Here is a 16,264-nt window from a genome sequence, read left to right as displayed (position 1 = left end):
AAATGGCATTTCCTTCTTGCGATAGAGTGACGAAGTGACTAAATGAAACCTCTACATTTTTCAAATTTAAATGTAATATTAATTTCAAAAACTGCTTCTATTAATTCATGCTTTTGAGGTCGGTTATTAACCGTATGCGTCCCTGTTCAACACATTTAGAAGGCAGCGTGTTATGTTGTATTAACAAAAGAAAATGTTGTTAATCCTGGTGGTAAAATAAACTTTAATAATTAAATATTTATTCCGGCAGCATTGTAAAAGCCAGTCTATGTATGCATACATAGGTGTCTGGGTTAAATGCCTAAGAAGACGCCTGTCTAATTGACGAAACAAAATCTCAATACAATATGCATCAATGCATATTATTTTAAGAAAATCAAGTTTTTGTTGTTGAACGATTTCAATTATAATCAAACAGTTTTTTTTGTCAAGTCAAAACCTTTGCTTCACTTACCAACCAATGCTGATAAAATGATGGACTTTTTAAACCTGCAAGATTAACAAAGTATGCAAAAATAGACGACAGGCTTCATCTGAAGTTTGATGTTAAGTATTCAGAAAACTGGTTGTTTTTTTAAATACAAAAATGGACTAAAAAATATATGAGGATTTTCACCTTGGGCGCCTACTATTGGTCACATCTAGTACTTACACCAGCTTGATTTAACACATATTTAGCGTCCACATGGATGATGTCGTTACTTCATACCTCAAGATAAGAGTGCAGGGTCGAAATGCTGGTTTTATTTAATTTCCTGGGACGATTTATATTTCAGATAGTCTTTCAAATGACTGTAAGTTTGTAGTAAACCCACTGCATCACTTTAAAGTATTTTACATTAACTTCTGTCAGAGTCTCACTAATGTTTACCATAATATACTAAAATGAATAAACATGAAAACAATGGATGAAATGAAATGGCCACAAACTTCTGTTCGTGACAAGAACATAAACAATATTAAAGATTAAATAAATGTTGTTTTAATGTATCCATAGGTATAGTTTACTCTTCTGATCAATATGCACCAGGCAATAGATTTTTTTCTTTACACTTTTGCTTTAAATCATCAAATATTTATGAAAGAAAAAAGAACATGTATGCATTTGTTAATTAATCTGTTAATTAATTAATTAGATCAAAAATTAATCAAGAAAAATCTCTCAAGACAAATCAAAATAAGAAAATTGTTTTTATCTAGGTAGCATTGTGTGAAAGCTTTCAGTGAATAAGATCTGCGCTGTTTTTTAAGAATAGAATAGAATAGAATAGAAATACTTGATCAAGTCTCGAGGGAAATTCCATGCAGTGTTGCTCCACGCAGAATTGAACACACCGAATATATACAATTGAAAGTAAAAATAATAATAATAATAATGATACAAATACAATTCCAATAAGTTATTTATATGTGTGTGTGTGTGTGTGTGTGTGTGTGTGTGTGTGTGTGTGTGTGTGTGTGTGTGTACACACACATACACAGGGTGAGCAGTTATATAATGGCAACTCTTGTAAGTATAGAAGAATGAAATTAACAGAAAGACACAACACAAATGATTTACATAGAGAAACTATTTTCTAAATCGGTACAATGACTGTCAAGGTCCAAAAACAATGTATAGTTTCATTTTACAGTATTACATGATTATCTCGGAATTATAGTTGAGGTTCCTTGATGTAAAAAGCTTGCTTTTATTTTGTTTTCAATAGCAAGGTGTGTTGATTTGGGAAAACAAGGATTATAATTTTTAAACGAACGCAATGTTAAATATTAAGTATAAAACCTTATTTTAAAGACGAATACAATTCTGAACTCTGCAATTTAATTTAATGAGACATATGTGTAATTGGACTGTTTCGCCACTGGGGCGCTATTCTACCCGTCAAGGTAGAAAACAACTTAACAAACGATTCCTGTTGTAACTTTCGAAATAAACGTTTCCACGGAGGTGTGCCGCATCAGATTCCAGTCGCTCGGGGCAGTTGTGTTTTATTGTGGAAGATCGTAGCCGGGACGCTTCCGCTGGGGAAGGTCGCTGCTGGGCTGAGTTCTGAAGCCTCGTAGCGACAAACTGAAGAAAACCAAGAAGAGAGCAACACAAACTCCACACAAACGGTAAGAAAATAAGCTTTAACTGAGCTTTTAACTGGTTATCAGATTTAATTGAGCCATAAATATCTTACGCCTCTGGTGGTGATGATGTTAACGTGAGCTAAGCTGGCTAAATATTTCTCAACAGGTGTGCTAATATAGTTAGCATCTTTTTTTAAAGCCCCTGTTAAACTTCAAACTTAGTTTAAAATGTTTTTTAACGTAATTTACGGTGCAAAGATTTGTAGAAATGTTCATATTAATCCTGCGAGAGCTCGTGTCGTGTTGTTACTTTAACGTTAAATCTAAGTTAAGTGACCATCGCCGTCAGTTATTGTGAATATTCAGTCTTGGTCGGATTAAATCTCAAGTTACTTTTTAGAAAGAGGATTTGAAGTTAGTTTCGGTGGCTGGATTTCGAGATCTGTCGGTTACATGTTGGTTCCTCAGCCGCTTCCCGGTCGCTGTGTGACTTGTTGGGCTTTGACAGGTGAAGCCTCAGGTGTTCGGAGGGAGCAGCTAAACATCACGTCCTCTTCCGTTAAAACACACGGAGATCAGTGTGTGCGTTGTTTTTTCTTCCAGTTTTCATGTTGAAATGTACTTACTATAAAGTGTTACTTGTGTCAGTGGAGCCGATCCAACGCTGTTAAAGCTTACTAGAGCCGCAGGTCACATGCTTCAGCAGTATAATCCACAGATAAGCCCCGTGTGGTGCTTTTTTTTTTTTTTATAGTAGTAGGCTGTGCTGCTCAGTTAACACGTATTCACAATAAAATCATAATAGTAACACAAACAAAAAAAACACCTTCTATTTTGGCCTCTTGCATTAAATATTGCACCTGCTATTTCCCAGTGCTCTGTATGAATAATCTGAGCCTACAGATTATTTAATGTTGTGACTGTTTCACCTTTACTACATTCCTGCGCCGATCATGGGATCAGCATGAGACCTTGCATATTCATTTCTTTTCTTTGTTTTTGTCACATGTCGGGCTCTGGCATTCATGTGTTGAAGTGGCACAGACTTGATAAAAGCCTCACTCATTAGTGATCTTTCCTATAAGCGTCTCAGGTCCTTCACGCTGTGCTAAAGTTGTGTGTATTTACAACAGGGGGAGTGGGATTGTCAAGCTTTTTGTAACTGAGATCATAAGCGGTGAATGATTATGACTATTCATATATGTGAATAGGCAAAGTGATTTCCCAATATTAATTCCAGGTCATCTCAATAAAGTCGGTGAACACATCTCTTTCCTGACTCACAAGAATGTTTGACCATCACTAATGAACAATGTCACTGCTGGATTCTTCTTTTTTTTTTATAGCTTGCGATCGGTTTGAGGGCACCGACTGTTCACATCCGCCAACATGGGGGAACTCTTCAGGAGCGAAGAGATGACTCTAGCTCAGCTCTTCCTCCAGTCCGAGGCTGCTTACTGTTGTGTCAGCGAGCTGGGGGAGATCGGGATGGTGCAGTTTCGTGACGTGAGTCCATTTTGTCTTATGTAGATTTTTAAATTTCAAAAGTACCACAAGAGAGCCTGTCGGTGAAGCATCAATAATTACGTACGGGTGGTGGTGGTGGTGGTGGTGGTGGCGAATGCCCCTGCATCAGTAACACTGCTGAGAAAGTTGCATGCCTGGAGCATCATGTGCTCGCAGCTGACTCCTCATTCCACACATGAGAAAGTTCATTCCTGAGAAATCCTGAGGGGAGCTTTGTGCTTGTATGGAATAGAAAGGTTGTGTCTTCTCGTCCAGACACGTGGCAGATTTTCACACAATTTACAGACAATAAACAACTATTTCATCGATTTTCTTTTTTTGTTTTTCTTTTCGCAGCTCAATCCCGACGTTAATGTTTTCCAGCGAAAGTTTGTCAATGAAGTGCGACGATGCGAAGAGATGGACCGTAAACTGAGTACGTTTCTTTACCATGACACCGGCCATGCATGGAAATCAGCAATGTTGTCCTTCTTTCGCTACACTCAAGAGTTCACACACTCGGGGAACATATTGCAGCAATTACCGAGTGAAATGGTTTTCCAACTGAAACCGGAACTGGTTTACAATGTTTCAGAAATGTTGTGATTATACACTTTGTGACTCCATCTTTTAAAATTGTTTGCATTTAACCACAAAGCATTACATTTTACTTAAAAAAAACAAACAAAGAAAACCAGTTCTCGTTCTTCTTTTAAATGTTGGTCCTGTTCTGCAAATATGTTTAAAAACTGAAGTGATTTCAGAATGATATTTAATTTCTATATTTTTGTCTTTTCTACGAAAAACCTTTCCAGTGGAAGGGGGTCTTCTAGCTTTGATTGACATTTTCCTTACTGAAAGAAAACGGCTTGTCTCCCTCACAGGGTTTGTGGAAAAAGAAATAAAGAAGGCCAACATCCAGATAATCGACACAGGAGAGAACCCGGAGGTTCCCTTTCCCAGGGACATGATTGACATGGAGGTGAGTGCGGCGTCTCTAATGTGAGCAGCGAGCCGTGTCCCACCCTGCTCACCGCTCCGTCTGCTCCGTCCCAGGCCACCTTTGAAAAGCTGGAGAACGAGCTGAAGGAAATAAACACGAACCAAGAGGCCCTGAAGAAGAACTTCCTGGAGCTGACGGAGCTCAAGCACATCCTGCGGCGCACGCAACAATTTTTTGATGAGGTCAGCGCCACGGCGGCCTTACACAACAATGTCTGCAGGATATAATCTGAGGGAACACTTTTATCATTGTCATCGACTGTGGCTGTTAAAAACTAAAACCAATCCGACAGAGCTATGTAAAGATAAATCATGGTGGCAATTTAAAAGGTATGAAGGCAGTATAGAAAGAAAGATGAGGATTAATTTGTAGGTGTGAGGAAGGAGGCCTTGTTCCGAACTGAGACAGTGACATGAATGGAGAATCGTTGTGATGAGTGTTGTACTTCCACACAGTTATCACTCCGTCATTGGGTAGTCGGAGCCACCTTTGGCCAGCATTACTTCTGCTTCACTGCCTTCACAAACAAAGCTCAGTGTTCAGTCCTCTTCACTGGTTTGCTATGAGTCTTAATTGAGGTGAATCATTGAGCCAAATGGAGTGTCTAGCTGCTCAGATATTAACCAGGGAGCATTGCTGTCTGTGGGTTGTTGTTTTTTTTTTTTTTATATATATATTTTTTAAATGTCATCAGTTTTTCTCATTCTGCATTCATTTGTCAAACTGTGATGCAGATGGAGGATCCCAGTTTACTGGAGGAGTCGTCCATTCCTCTGGACCCTAACGAGCCCACCAGAGTGGCTCCGCTCAGGCTGGGGTGAGTCTTGTTGTTGTTGTTGTCCCCCCCACCCCCTATAAATCCAGAGGATTTAAGGATTTTCTTCCTTGCTGTGAACTTCGACCATCTGCGTGTGAGTCTGGAGTGTCACAACCAGTCAATCACCTTCTACCAGGTCACGCTACTCGGCTCAATCGAGCGACTGTGGTCGAACACATTCACAAATCTAGCAACGCTCTTCTCTGATAAGGAGGAAGAGAGGAAACACGAACTACACCCAGATAGTGCCGGGTGGAGTGAAGTCCACCTCCCCTTCATAGCAATTAAAGCTGCGGCATCATTCTCTCAAATCTGAGACCGTGAGTCTCGCGTGATTAAATGTAAAATGACACCATGCACATGCTTTGCCTCAGGTGAAGCAGGCTGAATGCTGGATTGTCTGCATTTACTCAATGAAAGATCTTTTCAACACTCGTTGGGATTCACTGAAAATAAAAAGCGCGTGTTTGGCGTTTGCTCGAAGCTTGTTTTTTCTGTGAAAGAACTAAACGTCTTTCTGTAAATTGTGGCAACAGTTGGAAATGTTGAATAAGATTACAGTAATCTCAGAATGTCATTTTTCCCATTTTGCTTTCATCAGAAACCCCAACCACTTTTTTTGTTGTCGTTTTAGTCTGTTCTAAACGGCAATAAATTGCTTGTGCTGCAGATTTGTGGCTGGAGTCATTGGTCGGGAGCGTATCCCAACCTTCGAGAGGATGCTGTGGAGAGTTTGCAGAGGAAACGTGTTCCTCCGACAGGCAGAGATCGAGGATCCTCTGGAGGACCCAGCGACGGTCAGTATGGCTCCTGTACAAACCTCTGCATCCTGTCTGGTCAAGCTAACCTTACTTTGTTCTTTAAATCTAAATGGCTCCACAGGGCGGCCAGGTCCACAAGTCAGTCTTCATCATATTCTTCCAGGGAGACCAGCTGAAGAATCGAGTGAAGAAAATCTGCGAGGGGTGAGAGAAGTGATGACATTCGATCACTTTGTGAAATCCCCAATGACTGACTGATGTGTGACTGTGTCCCCAGATTCAGAGCTACTTTGTACCCGTGTCCCGAAACCCCCCAGGAGAGGAAGGAGATGCTGGCTGGAGTGAACGCTCGCATCGACGACCTGCAAATGGTAAACAGAGCTGATGCATATATGACTTGTTCAGTAGTTCTCTCTTCTTTCTTAGTTTTTTTCCCTTTCCATTTCCCCTTTGCCAGCAAAAATGTTTTCCTATAGACACTGAGTCAAAGACACTTGTAGAAAGCAGCAGCGAAGACAAAAATTGGTTCTACCACCAGCATTTTTTTTCTAACCCTTCCAATGATTTCCGATTGTGGTTGTGAAATGAATCCTGTTGTTCTCTTGGTTCCTGCTGTAAAGTTTCCTCCTAAGCGCTTTATTGCCACTACAAGAATTTGATCTGCCAGTATGCGAGGTGTTCAAACATGTAAAAGTATTAGCAAAATTCAAAGATAAAAAGTCATTTAAAAACATGGGCAATGGGAACATGATTCGCCGAGCTTGGCTCATGTGTTCGCAGATCACCTAGATTTATTGGATGTGATCTGGGGACAAACATCAACTCTGCTCAGTGAACGTGTTGATCCTACAGGTTCAAAGGCTTTAAAATGTTTTTTTGGTTTGCAGTGAGGGTGACGCCACCAATCTGTGTGTGGAATGCGAGCGGGACATAGGAAAGCTGCAGCACTGACACATCGGAGACGTTCAAAGTTACCGTTGAAGCGTTTCTGTGTCTGCGAGTGCAGAACTTCTTGTTATCCTTATATGTGGGCGTTTTATTCAACTATCTTCTGCATCTGTGCACCGTCGGCTCTCTCTGCTCCGTGTAACACCCTGCTACGGTTGTTGCTGGTTGTTTATGAGAACTTGAATGACACCGATGTGAGAGAAAGACGGGCTATTTGAAAAGCTGCGCACCTCGTCTGGGCGTTGCCGCGGTAACTGATGGGACATCACAGACTGTTCAGTGTCCTGCTGTTTGCTCATGATGATGTTCACCTTTAACTGTGACTCATATGGCAGCAAGCGGAGTTTTATGTGTGCAAACGCTTAATTGGTGCCAAAAAAATAATGTGTGGAGTGATTCACTGCTGCTGGTATTATGTTAGATATAACGAACCTTCTTTTTAATGTTTTTATGTCTTTGTTCTCCTTGTGTTTGCTCTTGCCAGCTGTTTGAAGCAATTTGATTCGTTGCTGAAATGTACAATATATAATAACGTTACCTTGGCAGAAGCTCATTTCCTCTCCTTTGAGTCTGTTAGATGTTTGTTCAACACAGCAACTTCCACTCCTCTACAATAGCAGTGCCGCCTGTTCTTCCATTCTTGTTTTGTCTCGTCCTGTCTTTAACATTCAAATAGTTGCAGCTTTCCATTTACACCAAAATAGTGTTTATTAGATTTTTCTCTCTCATAAAGTGTGTAGGTACTCGTACACTTTTCCTTTGTCCATGAATTGCTTTTGTTTTTAAAACACTGCGTTGGATCGAAGGTGACCCATTTGTGCTGGTGTTCCTGCTCTCAGGTGCTGAACCAGACGGAGGATCACAGGCAGCGGGTCCTGCAAGCCGCTGCCAAGACCGTCAGAGTGTGGTTCATCAAGGTGAGGAAGATGAAGGCCATCTACCACACGCTCAACCTCTGCAACATCGACGTCACCCAGAAGTGTCTGATCGCCGAGGTGTGGTGTCCCGTCTCCGACCTGGACGCCATCCAGTTCGCCCTGCGTCGGGGGACGGTGAGTAGACGTGGGCTCGGCGACGGATTGGCGCGGATCGGCCGAGTCACTTCCGACACGTTCGGAGGCGCGGGGAAACAAAAGGCGTCTCATTTTCTGCCCCGCAGGAGAAGAGCGGCTCCACCGTGCCTTCCATTCTGAACAGAATGCAAACCAAACAGACCCCGCCCACCTACAACAAGACTAACAAGTTCACCTCAGGCTTCCAAAACATTGTGGACGCTTATGGAATCGGCAACTACCGTGAGATTAACCCAGGTACTTGTGCGCTACCGCGTCTGTCACTCCCTACCTGAAGCAGTTTTTTTTTTTTCTTTTCTTTTCTGTTTGAACAAATGGTTTGTTTGTCCAAACCTTCGTCTGCCTCTCCATTCATCATTCCCTGTCATGTCAAGTGTCACTCCTGTTGTTTCATACGCCGCACCAACCACCCCCTCCTTGTCTCCAGCTCCATACACCATCGTCACCTTCCCCTTCCTCTTTGCCGTCATGTTTGGCGACTTGGGCCACGGGACGCTCATGACGTGTGCTGCTCTGTACCTGGTGTTGAGGGAGAGCAGGCTGATGGCCCAGAAGAGTGACAATGAGGTACGGGTCCCTTCATGGCCATCCCATCAGTCCCACAGCAACATCCCCCGGTTCCTTTACGCTCCAGCGATGGCACACGTGTGAATAAATCATCCGAAAATACTTCAAGAAGTAACACATTATGGAGGAATAGGCCATCTAGATAGATCAGTTCATGAGAATTGTGTGCCAACCAGTCCCTGCCGCCTCACAGTTTAAGATTGATGAGAGAAAGCAATTCCACACCTGAATAGTGGACAGATGTGGCAACGTTTTAAAAGTTAAATGAAGTCTGCAGCTTGAAGTATGGCGAAGCCCCGTGATGTTGACGAGCGACGTGTTTTTTTAGTATGTGTGTATTTCACCAAACTCCCATTCGTTTTGAATTGAAATGTTCCGTAATTGTTTGTGATTTTTGCATATAATGTAACGTAAAGCCTGTTTAAAAGGCGAGTCCTTGACTTTTTCTTGCTGAGACTTCAACACGCATTTTTCTTGAGATGTGAATGTCTTGTTGTTTTTCCCATGTGGCAGATGTTCAGCATGTTGTTTGCGGGCCGTTACATCATCCTCCTGATGGGAGTCTTCTCCATGTACACGGGCATCATTTACAACGACTGCTTCTCCAAGTCCCTCAACGTGTTCGGCTCCGGGTGGAGCGTCAGGCCCATGTTCATGCCTCAGAGAGGAGGCAACTGGACGTAAGGCCTTTGCGTGTTAATAAAACCTAGTATTTTCCACTGAATACCGTTAAACCGCTTTTAAACCTTCACGCTGCTGTAATTCAAGTCACGAATGTGTCGTCCTCCTGCAGCGAAGACACTCTCACTGGAAACCGGATTTTGCAGTTGGACCCCGTAGTAGACGGAGTCTTCAACGGGCCGTACCCCATCGGCATCGATCCAGTAATTCTCTGTCGTCTTCTACCTTTCCACATTTCTTCAAAAATATTTGCCTTTAGTAATTGATTGTAACTTGTCCTATTTATCTTTTAGATTTGGAACATTGCTCTTAACAAGCTGACGTTCCTGAACTCCTTTAAAATGAAGATGTCTGTGATCCTGGGCGTCATCCACATGCTGTTTGGAGTCTCTCTGAGTCTCTTCAACCATTTGTGAGTCTTGCATCCAGACACATTGTATTCTTTTGAATTTCAGACTTGACACATTAATGAGCACTCAATGTTTGTGTGTGTTTACTGTGTTTGTTTTTTTACAGGTATTTCCAGAAGCCGATTAATATTTACTTGGGCTTCATCCCAGAGATTCTCTTCATGGCCAGCCTGTTCGGCTACCTCGCCATCCTGATCTTCTATAAGTGGGTCGCCTATGACGCACGGACCTCCAAGGACGCGCCCAGCCTCCTCATCGCCTTCATCAACATGTTCCTCTTCAGCTACAGTGACCCCACCAACAAGCCTCTCTACAGAGGACAAGTCAGACTCATTCTTTCATCCAGCCTTTCCCCTGTGATGATCGCTGCAGGCTCACTCTCCTTCTATTCTCCCTCTTGTATTTGTAGATGGGCCTGCAGATATTCTTGGTGCTGATCGCCCTGGCGTGCGTCCCCTGTATGTTAGTAGTGAAAACCTTGATTCTGAGAAGGCAGTATTTGTGGCGGAAACACTTGGTAAGACGAGGAATACCAAGCGGTTCGACGACATTGTGGAACAAGTCAACATCCAGTCAGTGACTTTCTTCCTTCCTTCCTCCGGGGCAGGGCACGCAGAGCTTTGGTGGAATCCGGGTGGGCAACGGGCCCACCGAGGACGAGGCTGAGATCATCCAGCATGACCAGCTCGCCCAGCAGAGCGACGAGGAGCCCGAGGTAACCGGACCGCGTTCCCCATCCAGCATCGACGCCTCAGCCTTCAGTTCGTGCCAAGTCTTTGTGACGGCACAGGAGCAGCAGGGTTGTGATGGAAGTTATAGGATCTTTTCACAACTTGAATAATTCAGTCGCTCCGCCGGCGTGGGAAACGCAAACCGGTATCTCGGGTTTCCACTTCTTCAGTGACGATGGAAAACCTCAATCTGTGGGCAGGAGACGTGCAAAAGCCCTTTACAGGCTCTTTGTTTTCAAATGTTAATCATTTTCCTGGTCGTTTTGATTGTGTAGTTTATGAAATGTCTTATTTGGTTCTGACCAACAACTCCTGGGTCATATTAAGGTTGTAGATCAGTTTCGGGACGACATCCAGATTTATTGGTCTGATTAAAACAAACTCCACTGCAGTTGCTCCTTTACATCCTTATATGGACCCGCTGTCAGAGCAGCAAACAAGCAAACCAGATTCTTCCAAAGCAGCTCTCTGCTCCCAGATAAACCTGCGTGCAGTTTGGTGGGAGTGAGAGCACAGCATGACCCAAAGAGCTCGAAAACATCCAAACAGATGACCTCAGCACTTCACCTGTATCCTTGCATTGCACTGTGGAGGATTACCTGGAGTTCAGTTGCAGGATTCAGCTTGAGTTTTGTTCTCATTCTCACATGATCACCGTGAGGGCAAAGTGTAAGAGACTGAAATGCACTTATCTCGCTACCTTTTTTTTTTTTCCCATCTTTTATCTGGGGAAGCCCACAACAACAACAACAACAACAACTGTCTGAAAGGATAATCCTGTCTAATCTCAATCAAAGTAGAAGAAGTCATGAGTTATTATTTATTGACCTGAAATAATCTGAAACTGAAAATGTGCAGTGTGTTTTGATTTCCTTGAAGTTGTGTTGGCTTCATCCAACTGTTTGGTTGTTTTTTTTCTCATCTCTCTGCTGTTGACTGACTTCTCACTGTCCACATGTGTGTCTGTGTTGTCAATAATCAAGCGTTCCCTTTTGTCAACTGCTTTCAAGGCCTGTGAAGAGGAAGAGGTAGGACAGGAGCTCACGCTGCACTTCCACCCCCTTCACCCCCCTCTCTCCTTCCCTCCGACATGCATTTCCAGCTTTTCTCCCTTTACGAACCTCTGTCCTTAGCTGTGTGTGTGTGTGGGTGTGTGCGAGTGTGTGTTAGTGGGTGTGTGGTCTTGTTGACGGTGGCTTGCAGGGATTCATCAGCATTGGGTTCTACTGTGGCGGTTCTTCCTCGCGGTCTCGGCGGTGTGCATGAGGGATCAGCAGGGCTGCTGAGTCTTTGGGTTTCACAGGGTGCTTAAAGACGAAGACGCCCGTAATAATTGACGGGGAAACCGCTGCAAATGGCTTTTCTGTCCCACACCAGAATGATCACGCACACACAATGAAGCAGACCTCTCTTTTATGACCCGCTTCGGTGAGCGCCCTTCTCACGCTGCCCCGCACTTCTGGGTTCTCCACAGTTTAACTTTGCGGACGTCGCAGTCCACCAGGCGATTCACACCATCGAGTACTGCCTGGGCTGCATCTCCAACACGGCGTCCTACCTGAGGCTCTGGGCCCTCAGCCTGGCTCATGCCCGTACGTTCACTTCCAGCACACGCGTACGTCCAAAAGTCACACAAACTGAAGCGCTAATGTGAAATGAGCCTGTGTTTGTTTGTTTGTTTGTCCTTTTGCCTCAGAGCTTTCGGAGGTGCTGTGGACCATGGTGATGCACATCGGCCTTTCCAGCCGCAGCCTGGCAGGATTCTTCCTTCTCTCCATTTTCTTTGGCTCCTTTGCCGTGCTCACAGTCGCCATTCTCCTTATAATGGAAGGCCTGTCGGCGTTCCTGCATGCACTGCGACTGCACTGGTGAGTTCAGAACAAACTAGAATTCCTCAAGGGTTTTTTTTTTCTTGAACACAAACATCGGTTGAAATCCATAGAACTACTGCTCCACCTGCTGGCTGAAAATATTCACTCTTCAAGTGGACCTTCAGCAGTTGTACAGATATGCAGCAGATAGATTTGTAAAGAAGACTGTTAATGTCAATATCAGTGTCTGAGTGACTCAACTTCTGCTTCAGCAGAGCGGTCGAATTTATTTAACAGCTGATTTTTGAGAAGTTACAGACATAACAAACTTCCTGCCATTTTCTTTTTCTTTTTTTTTTATGACTCAAATGACAAAGGCATTGTATTTAAGATCCGAGTGACAGATTTACAAGCTGCTTTAAATAGACGAACCGATGAGAACTCGGTCACGTAACACATTTCTTATGTAACTTCAATACAAAGGTGTATAAAGGTATTCACCGGTGAATTTGTGCTCTAAATACAATCTGACAACTAGAATATATGAAGCTCTTGTTAGCATCGTGCTTGTTTTTTAATCCTTTGTGTGTGTGTGTGTGTGTGTGCGTGCAGAACATAACCATTCCCGCAGGAGTCTTTTGTTCTCCGCTCATAAATGTCTTTGGTTTACTGAATGTCGTCCTGTTTCATAATCCACTGGCAGGAATTCCTCTCCGTAATTGTCCTTCGTACGCAGCGCTGGGTGAGCGTGCTCTGGCCAACCGGTGACGGAGACGTTCAATTGTAGTTTTATAGTTTCTAACTATTCAGTCCTTGCCGTTCAAAACAAATTCACTGCACTATTGAGTATGAAAGCGGCAATATTTGATGCATCGTGTGGCTCGAAGGGTTCGGCCCTCAGTCTAGACTCACAGGCTCACAAAAGAATCCGACACAGCCAAATCCACTTGTAAAAAAATAAATAAATAAAATAATGGAAATATTTACAGCTTTTCGAAAGAGCACACAAACCTGGTGACGAACGATCAAAATGTTTGACGCTTGGATCAGAACATGTAAGAATTAGTTTGAGAGACACTGAACTTTCTTTAAACATGCTTGTGTGGTTTTGCTACTATAAGAAGTGTTTTCATTCACAGAGGTACTTTAAATAATGTGCTTGTATGTTATTGAAATACAGTAAATGATCGAATGTGGAGAAACACAGAGTGCAAAAAAAGAACACTGGGCCCTTTCAGAAATTGTTTTGCAAGACAAAGGGGGAAAAAAACAAGCATATTTTTGTTGGAATGCATTAAACCAGACATGCTGTACTCTGCAGATCATTTCAAATACGGTACAACTCCTTATTTGTGTTGCAGAGTGGTTCTACAAACATTGCCTAAACTAATATTGTATTAAATGTCTTTCCCCCGCTGCTGTGGAGCGACAGATATTAGAGGCTCCTCACTTTAAAGGTCATCCAGCCGTCACTTAGCGTGGACGTTTTAAAAATAGTCTCCGATCATTGAGCAGTAGGGAAACAGAAGAAGGCTGCAGACCCCCCGGTCCGAGCCCCGGGTGTACACATTAAGGGGGGGGGGTCTGCAGACTGGAATGAAGAGCAGGGGTCACCAGACTGCTCCGCTCAGCAGGATCGTCAATGGAAGCGTTGCGACGCCATCGCGGCCGTCGGTTAATTGATTTCCTGTTTCTCTCGCAGGGTGGAGTTTCAAAACAAGTTTTACTGCGGTCAGGGCTTCAAGTTCCTCCCCTTCACCTTCGAGAGCATCCTGGACGGCAGATTCGAGGAATGAGTGCTGTGGTGTTGATTTGGGATCTCTGTGCGATGCTCTGCTAACCTTCCTGTTGTCGATAAAACTCTGAGCGACGCCTCCGACTCCCGTCTGTCTCGTCTCTGGTTGTTTCACTCTTCAAATCAGGAGCGTTTACTCAAAATTCATTCCCTGACTTAATCTGTTGTGTCTTGTCTTAGTGAAGTCTTTATTTTATCTGTGTTTTTTTTTTAATTATTTAGTTTGATATTATTTATACAGGTTTTTTCCTTCATGGAGTGTGTTTTTCATTCGGGGGAGCGTTGCACTGTGAATCATTGTAAACACTCAGATTTGGTCCCATGTAGAGAGTGGCGGAGGCTTTTCCTTCTGCCTTGTATGTTTTCTTTCTTTTCCCCTGTCGCTGTAAATTGGCTCGGTTTAATTTGCTACATGTCGCGATCGCAGCAGCTTAAAAACACACAAAATCCCCATTTTTCATAAAGCTCACTGATCTCAATCAGAGCGCTGGAGCTCCAAAGGGAACCCCCCCCCCCCCCCCCCCCCCAAAAGATCCTCTTTGTATTTACTGTTCTGGTCTTGTTGTAAGGAATCTGTCCGTGTATGTGCAGTGAATGTTCTATGAAAATCCAGCACACTGAAATTAACCGTCGGTCACAGTCAAACGTTTGATTTCCAACATTTATGCTGCTTTAATTTATGTTAAAACGTCACTTATACCGCCACATCTGGAAGAACGGCATCCTTGTTTCGTCACACTAATGTGAATCTCTCTCCTAATAAAGTGGAATGAGCTGGTTTAAACTGTCTTTTTGAGGTTTTTTTCTTGAAGATACCCTCATTTTAATGTATTATAGCATTTTCATTCTACAAATTATGAAAAGCGGGGTCTAAAAGAGCTCACTACATATAGATTATCTACAGTTTGAGGTTTTTTTTAGAGTTTAAACTCTAGCCAATTTTCGTAAATAATGTTTGAAGTCCCCACATTAATCAACTTTTGTCATTCAAATTCTATACACGAGGCTTGATTTTATTGCATAAAATAATTTTGCATTGAATAAAAAGTTAGATTTTTGAAAACACTTGGTGGTGCTATCGAGCTGCAGTGATCTTAAAGCTTTGTGTTCCTCCTCACTGTTCAAGGAAACATCCAAACCATCTTTTTACAAGTCAAAAATGTGCACTTTCTTCTAAAACTCAATGGGGAAAACCCAAGAAGTGCCCTCTTGCACATGTTTAAAGATATAAAGTTAAGTGATAGAGGAAGAATTGTCGTTATTTTAAACAGACGACGGTGTCGGCTGAGTTGGATTGATCTCATAAAGGTGTTTTAAACAGTTACAACAAACATTAGAATTAATACTGTGTATGGGAAAAAACCTGAGAGGGCATAATTTTAACAAAAATTACTTCTTGGTGTGATATAACGCATGTTAGCTCAAGCTCTTCACACTTCATACACCCTGATCTGGCACCTTGTTTAAACTGCTGATCTTGCAGGAAACTTCAGCTTTATCAACACATTATTAAAGCTATCCAATGCACCCGTTTGACGTCAAGAGAGAAAAACACTGAAGTGTTGGTGTCAAAGTTGGTACAAAGTTGAAAACAAATGACTAATTTATTGCATTAGTATTTCACAACATAACTTTTAATCTAATTTCAGTGAGCGTGGGCCGAATCTGATTACTTTCTGTTGGCTGGCCTGGAATACCAGCGCTGTTTGTACTTTGTAACGTTATTATCTAATACACAGTAAAATCTAAAAGTAGGGCATGTCATCAGTGCCTTTGCAACGTGGGAGGCCTGACTAAGAAAACTTTCAGCCTCTGAGGGAATGAAGAACACCATGTTCACTATTCACTTCTGCATTACAACAGCCCAGAGTCATAATGGGGCTCTTTATTTATCTTAGCTTTTTTTTTTCTTTTTTCTCTTCAACAGCTCATTTAATGTGATATTTCCCAGTAAGTCGAGTCTGACACCAGGGTGAGAGTGAACTTGCGTAAGAGCCCCAGAAAATCCCGCCATGTTTACACTTGAAAAATCCCAACAAGACCGCACTTATTATTTTGCTCCTTTATCGAAACTTTAAGAACCTGGCA

At 42.7% G+C, this 16,264-nt stretch overlaps 1 protein-coding gene across 2 annotated transcripts; it reads left to right on the top strand.

Annotated features, from left to right (window-relative positions):
• Positions 1-2,014: 2,014 nt before the first annotated feature.
• On the top strand, positions 2,015-14,948 carry atp6v0a1a (ATPase H+ transporting V0 subunit a1a). 2 transcript variants are annotated; one of them, XM_080510991.1, is made up of 22 exons: positions 2,015-2,115; positions 3,420-3,579; positions 3,937-4,015; positions 4,464-4,561; positions 4,636-4,764; positions 5,317-5,399; positions 6,070-6,196; positions 6,282-6,364; positions 6,438-6,531; positions 7,948-8,160; positions 8,268-8,418; positions 8,609-8,748; positions 9,262-9,428; positions 9,542-9,632; positions 9,723-9,841; positions 9,946-10,162; positions 10,249-10,356; positions 10,447-10,554; positions 11,554-11,598; positions 12,045-12,162; positions 12,267-12,438; positions 14,084-14,948. In XM_080510991.1, exons 2-22 carry the CDS (start codon positions 3,463-3,465, stop codon positions 14,175-14,177), a joined length of 2,553 nt encoding a protein of 850 aa, XP_080367117.1. In that variant the 5' UTR covers positions 2,015-2,115; positions 3,420-3,462; the 3' UTR covers positions 14,178-14,948. The 2 variants fall into 2 exon arrangements, with proteins under 2 accessions (XP_080367117.1, XP_080367118.1); XM_080510992.1 differs by lacking the exon at positions 11,554-11,598.
• The last annotated feature ends 1,316 nt before the right edge of the window (positions 14,949-16,264 follow it).

Source organism: Blennius ocellaris (genome assembly GCF_963422515.1).
Source record: "Blennius ocellaris genome assembly, chromosome: 16".
In the NCBI taxonomy this organism is placed as follows: domain Eukaryota; kingdom Metazoa; phylum Chordata; class Actinopteri; order Blenniiformes; family Blenniidae; genus Blennius; species Blennius ocellaris.
This window is presented reverse-complemented; position numbering and strand designations above follow the sequence as displayed.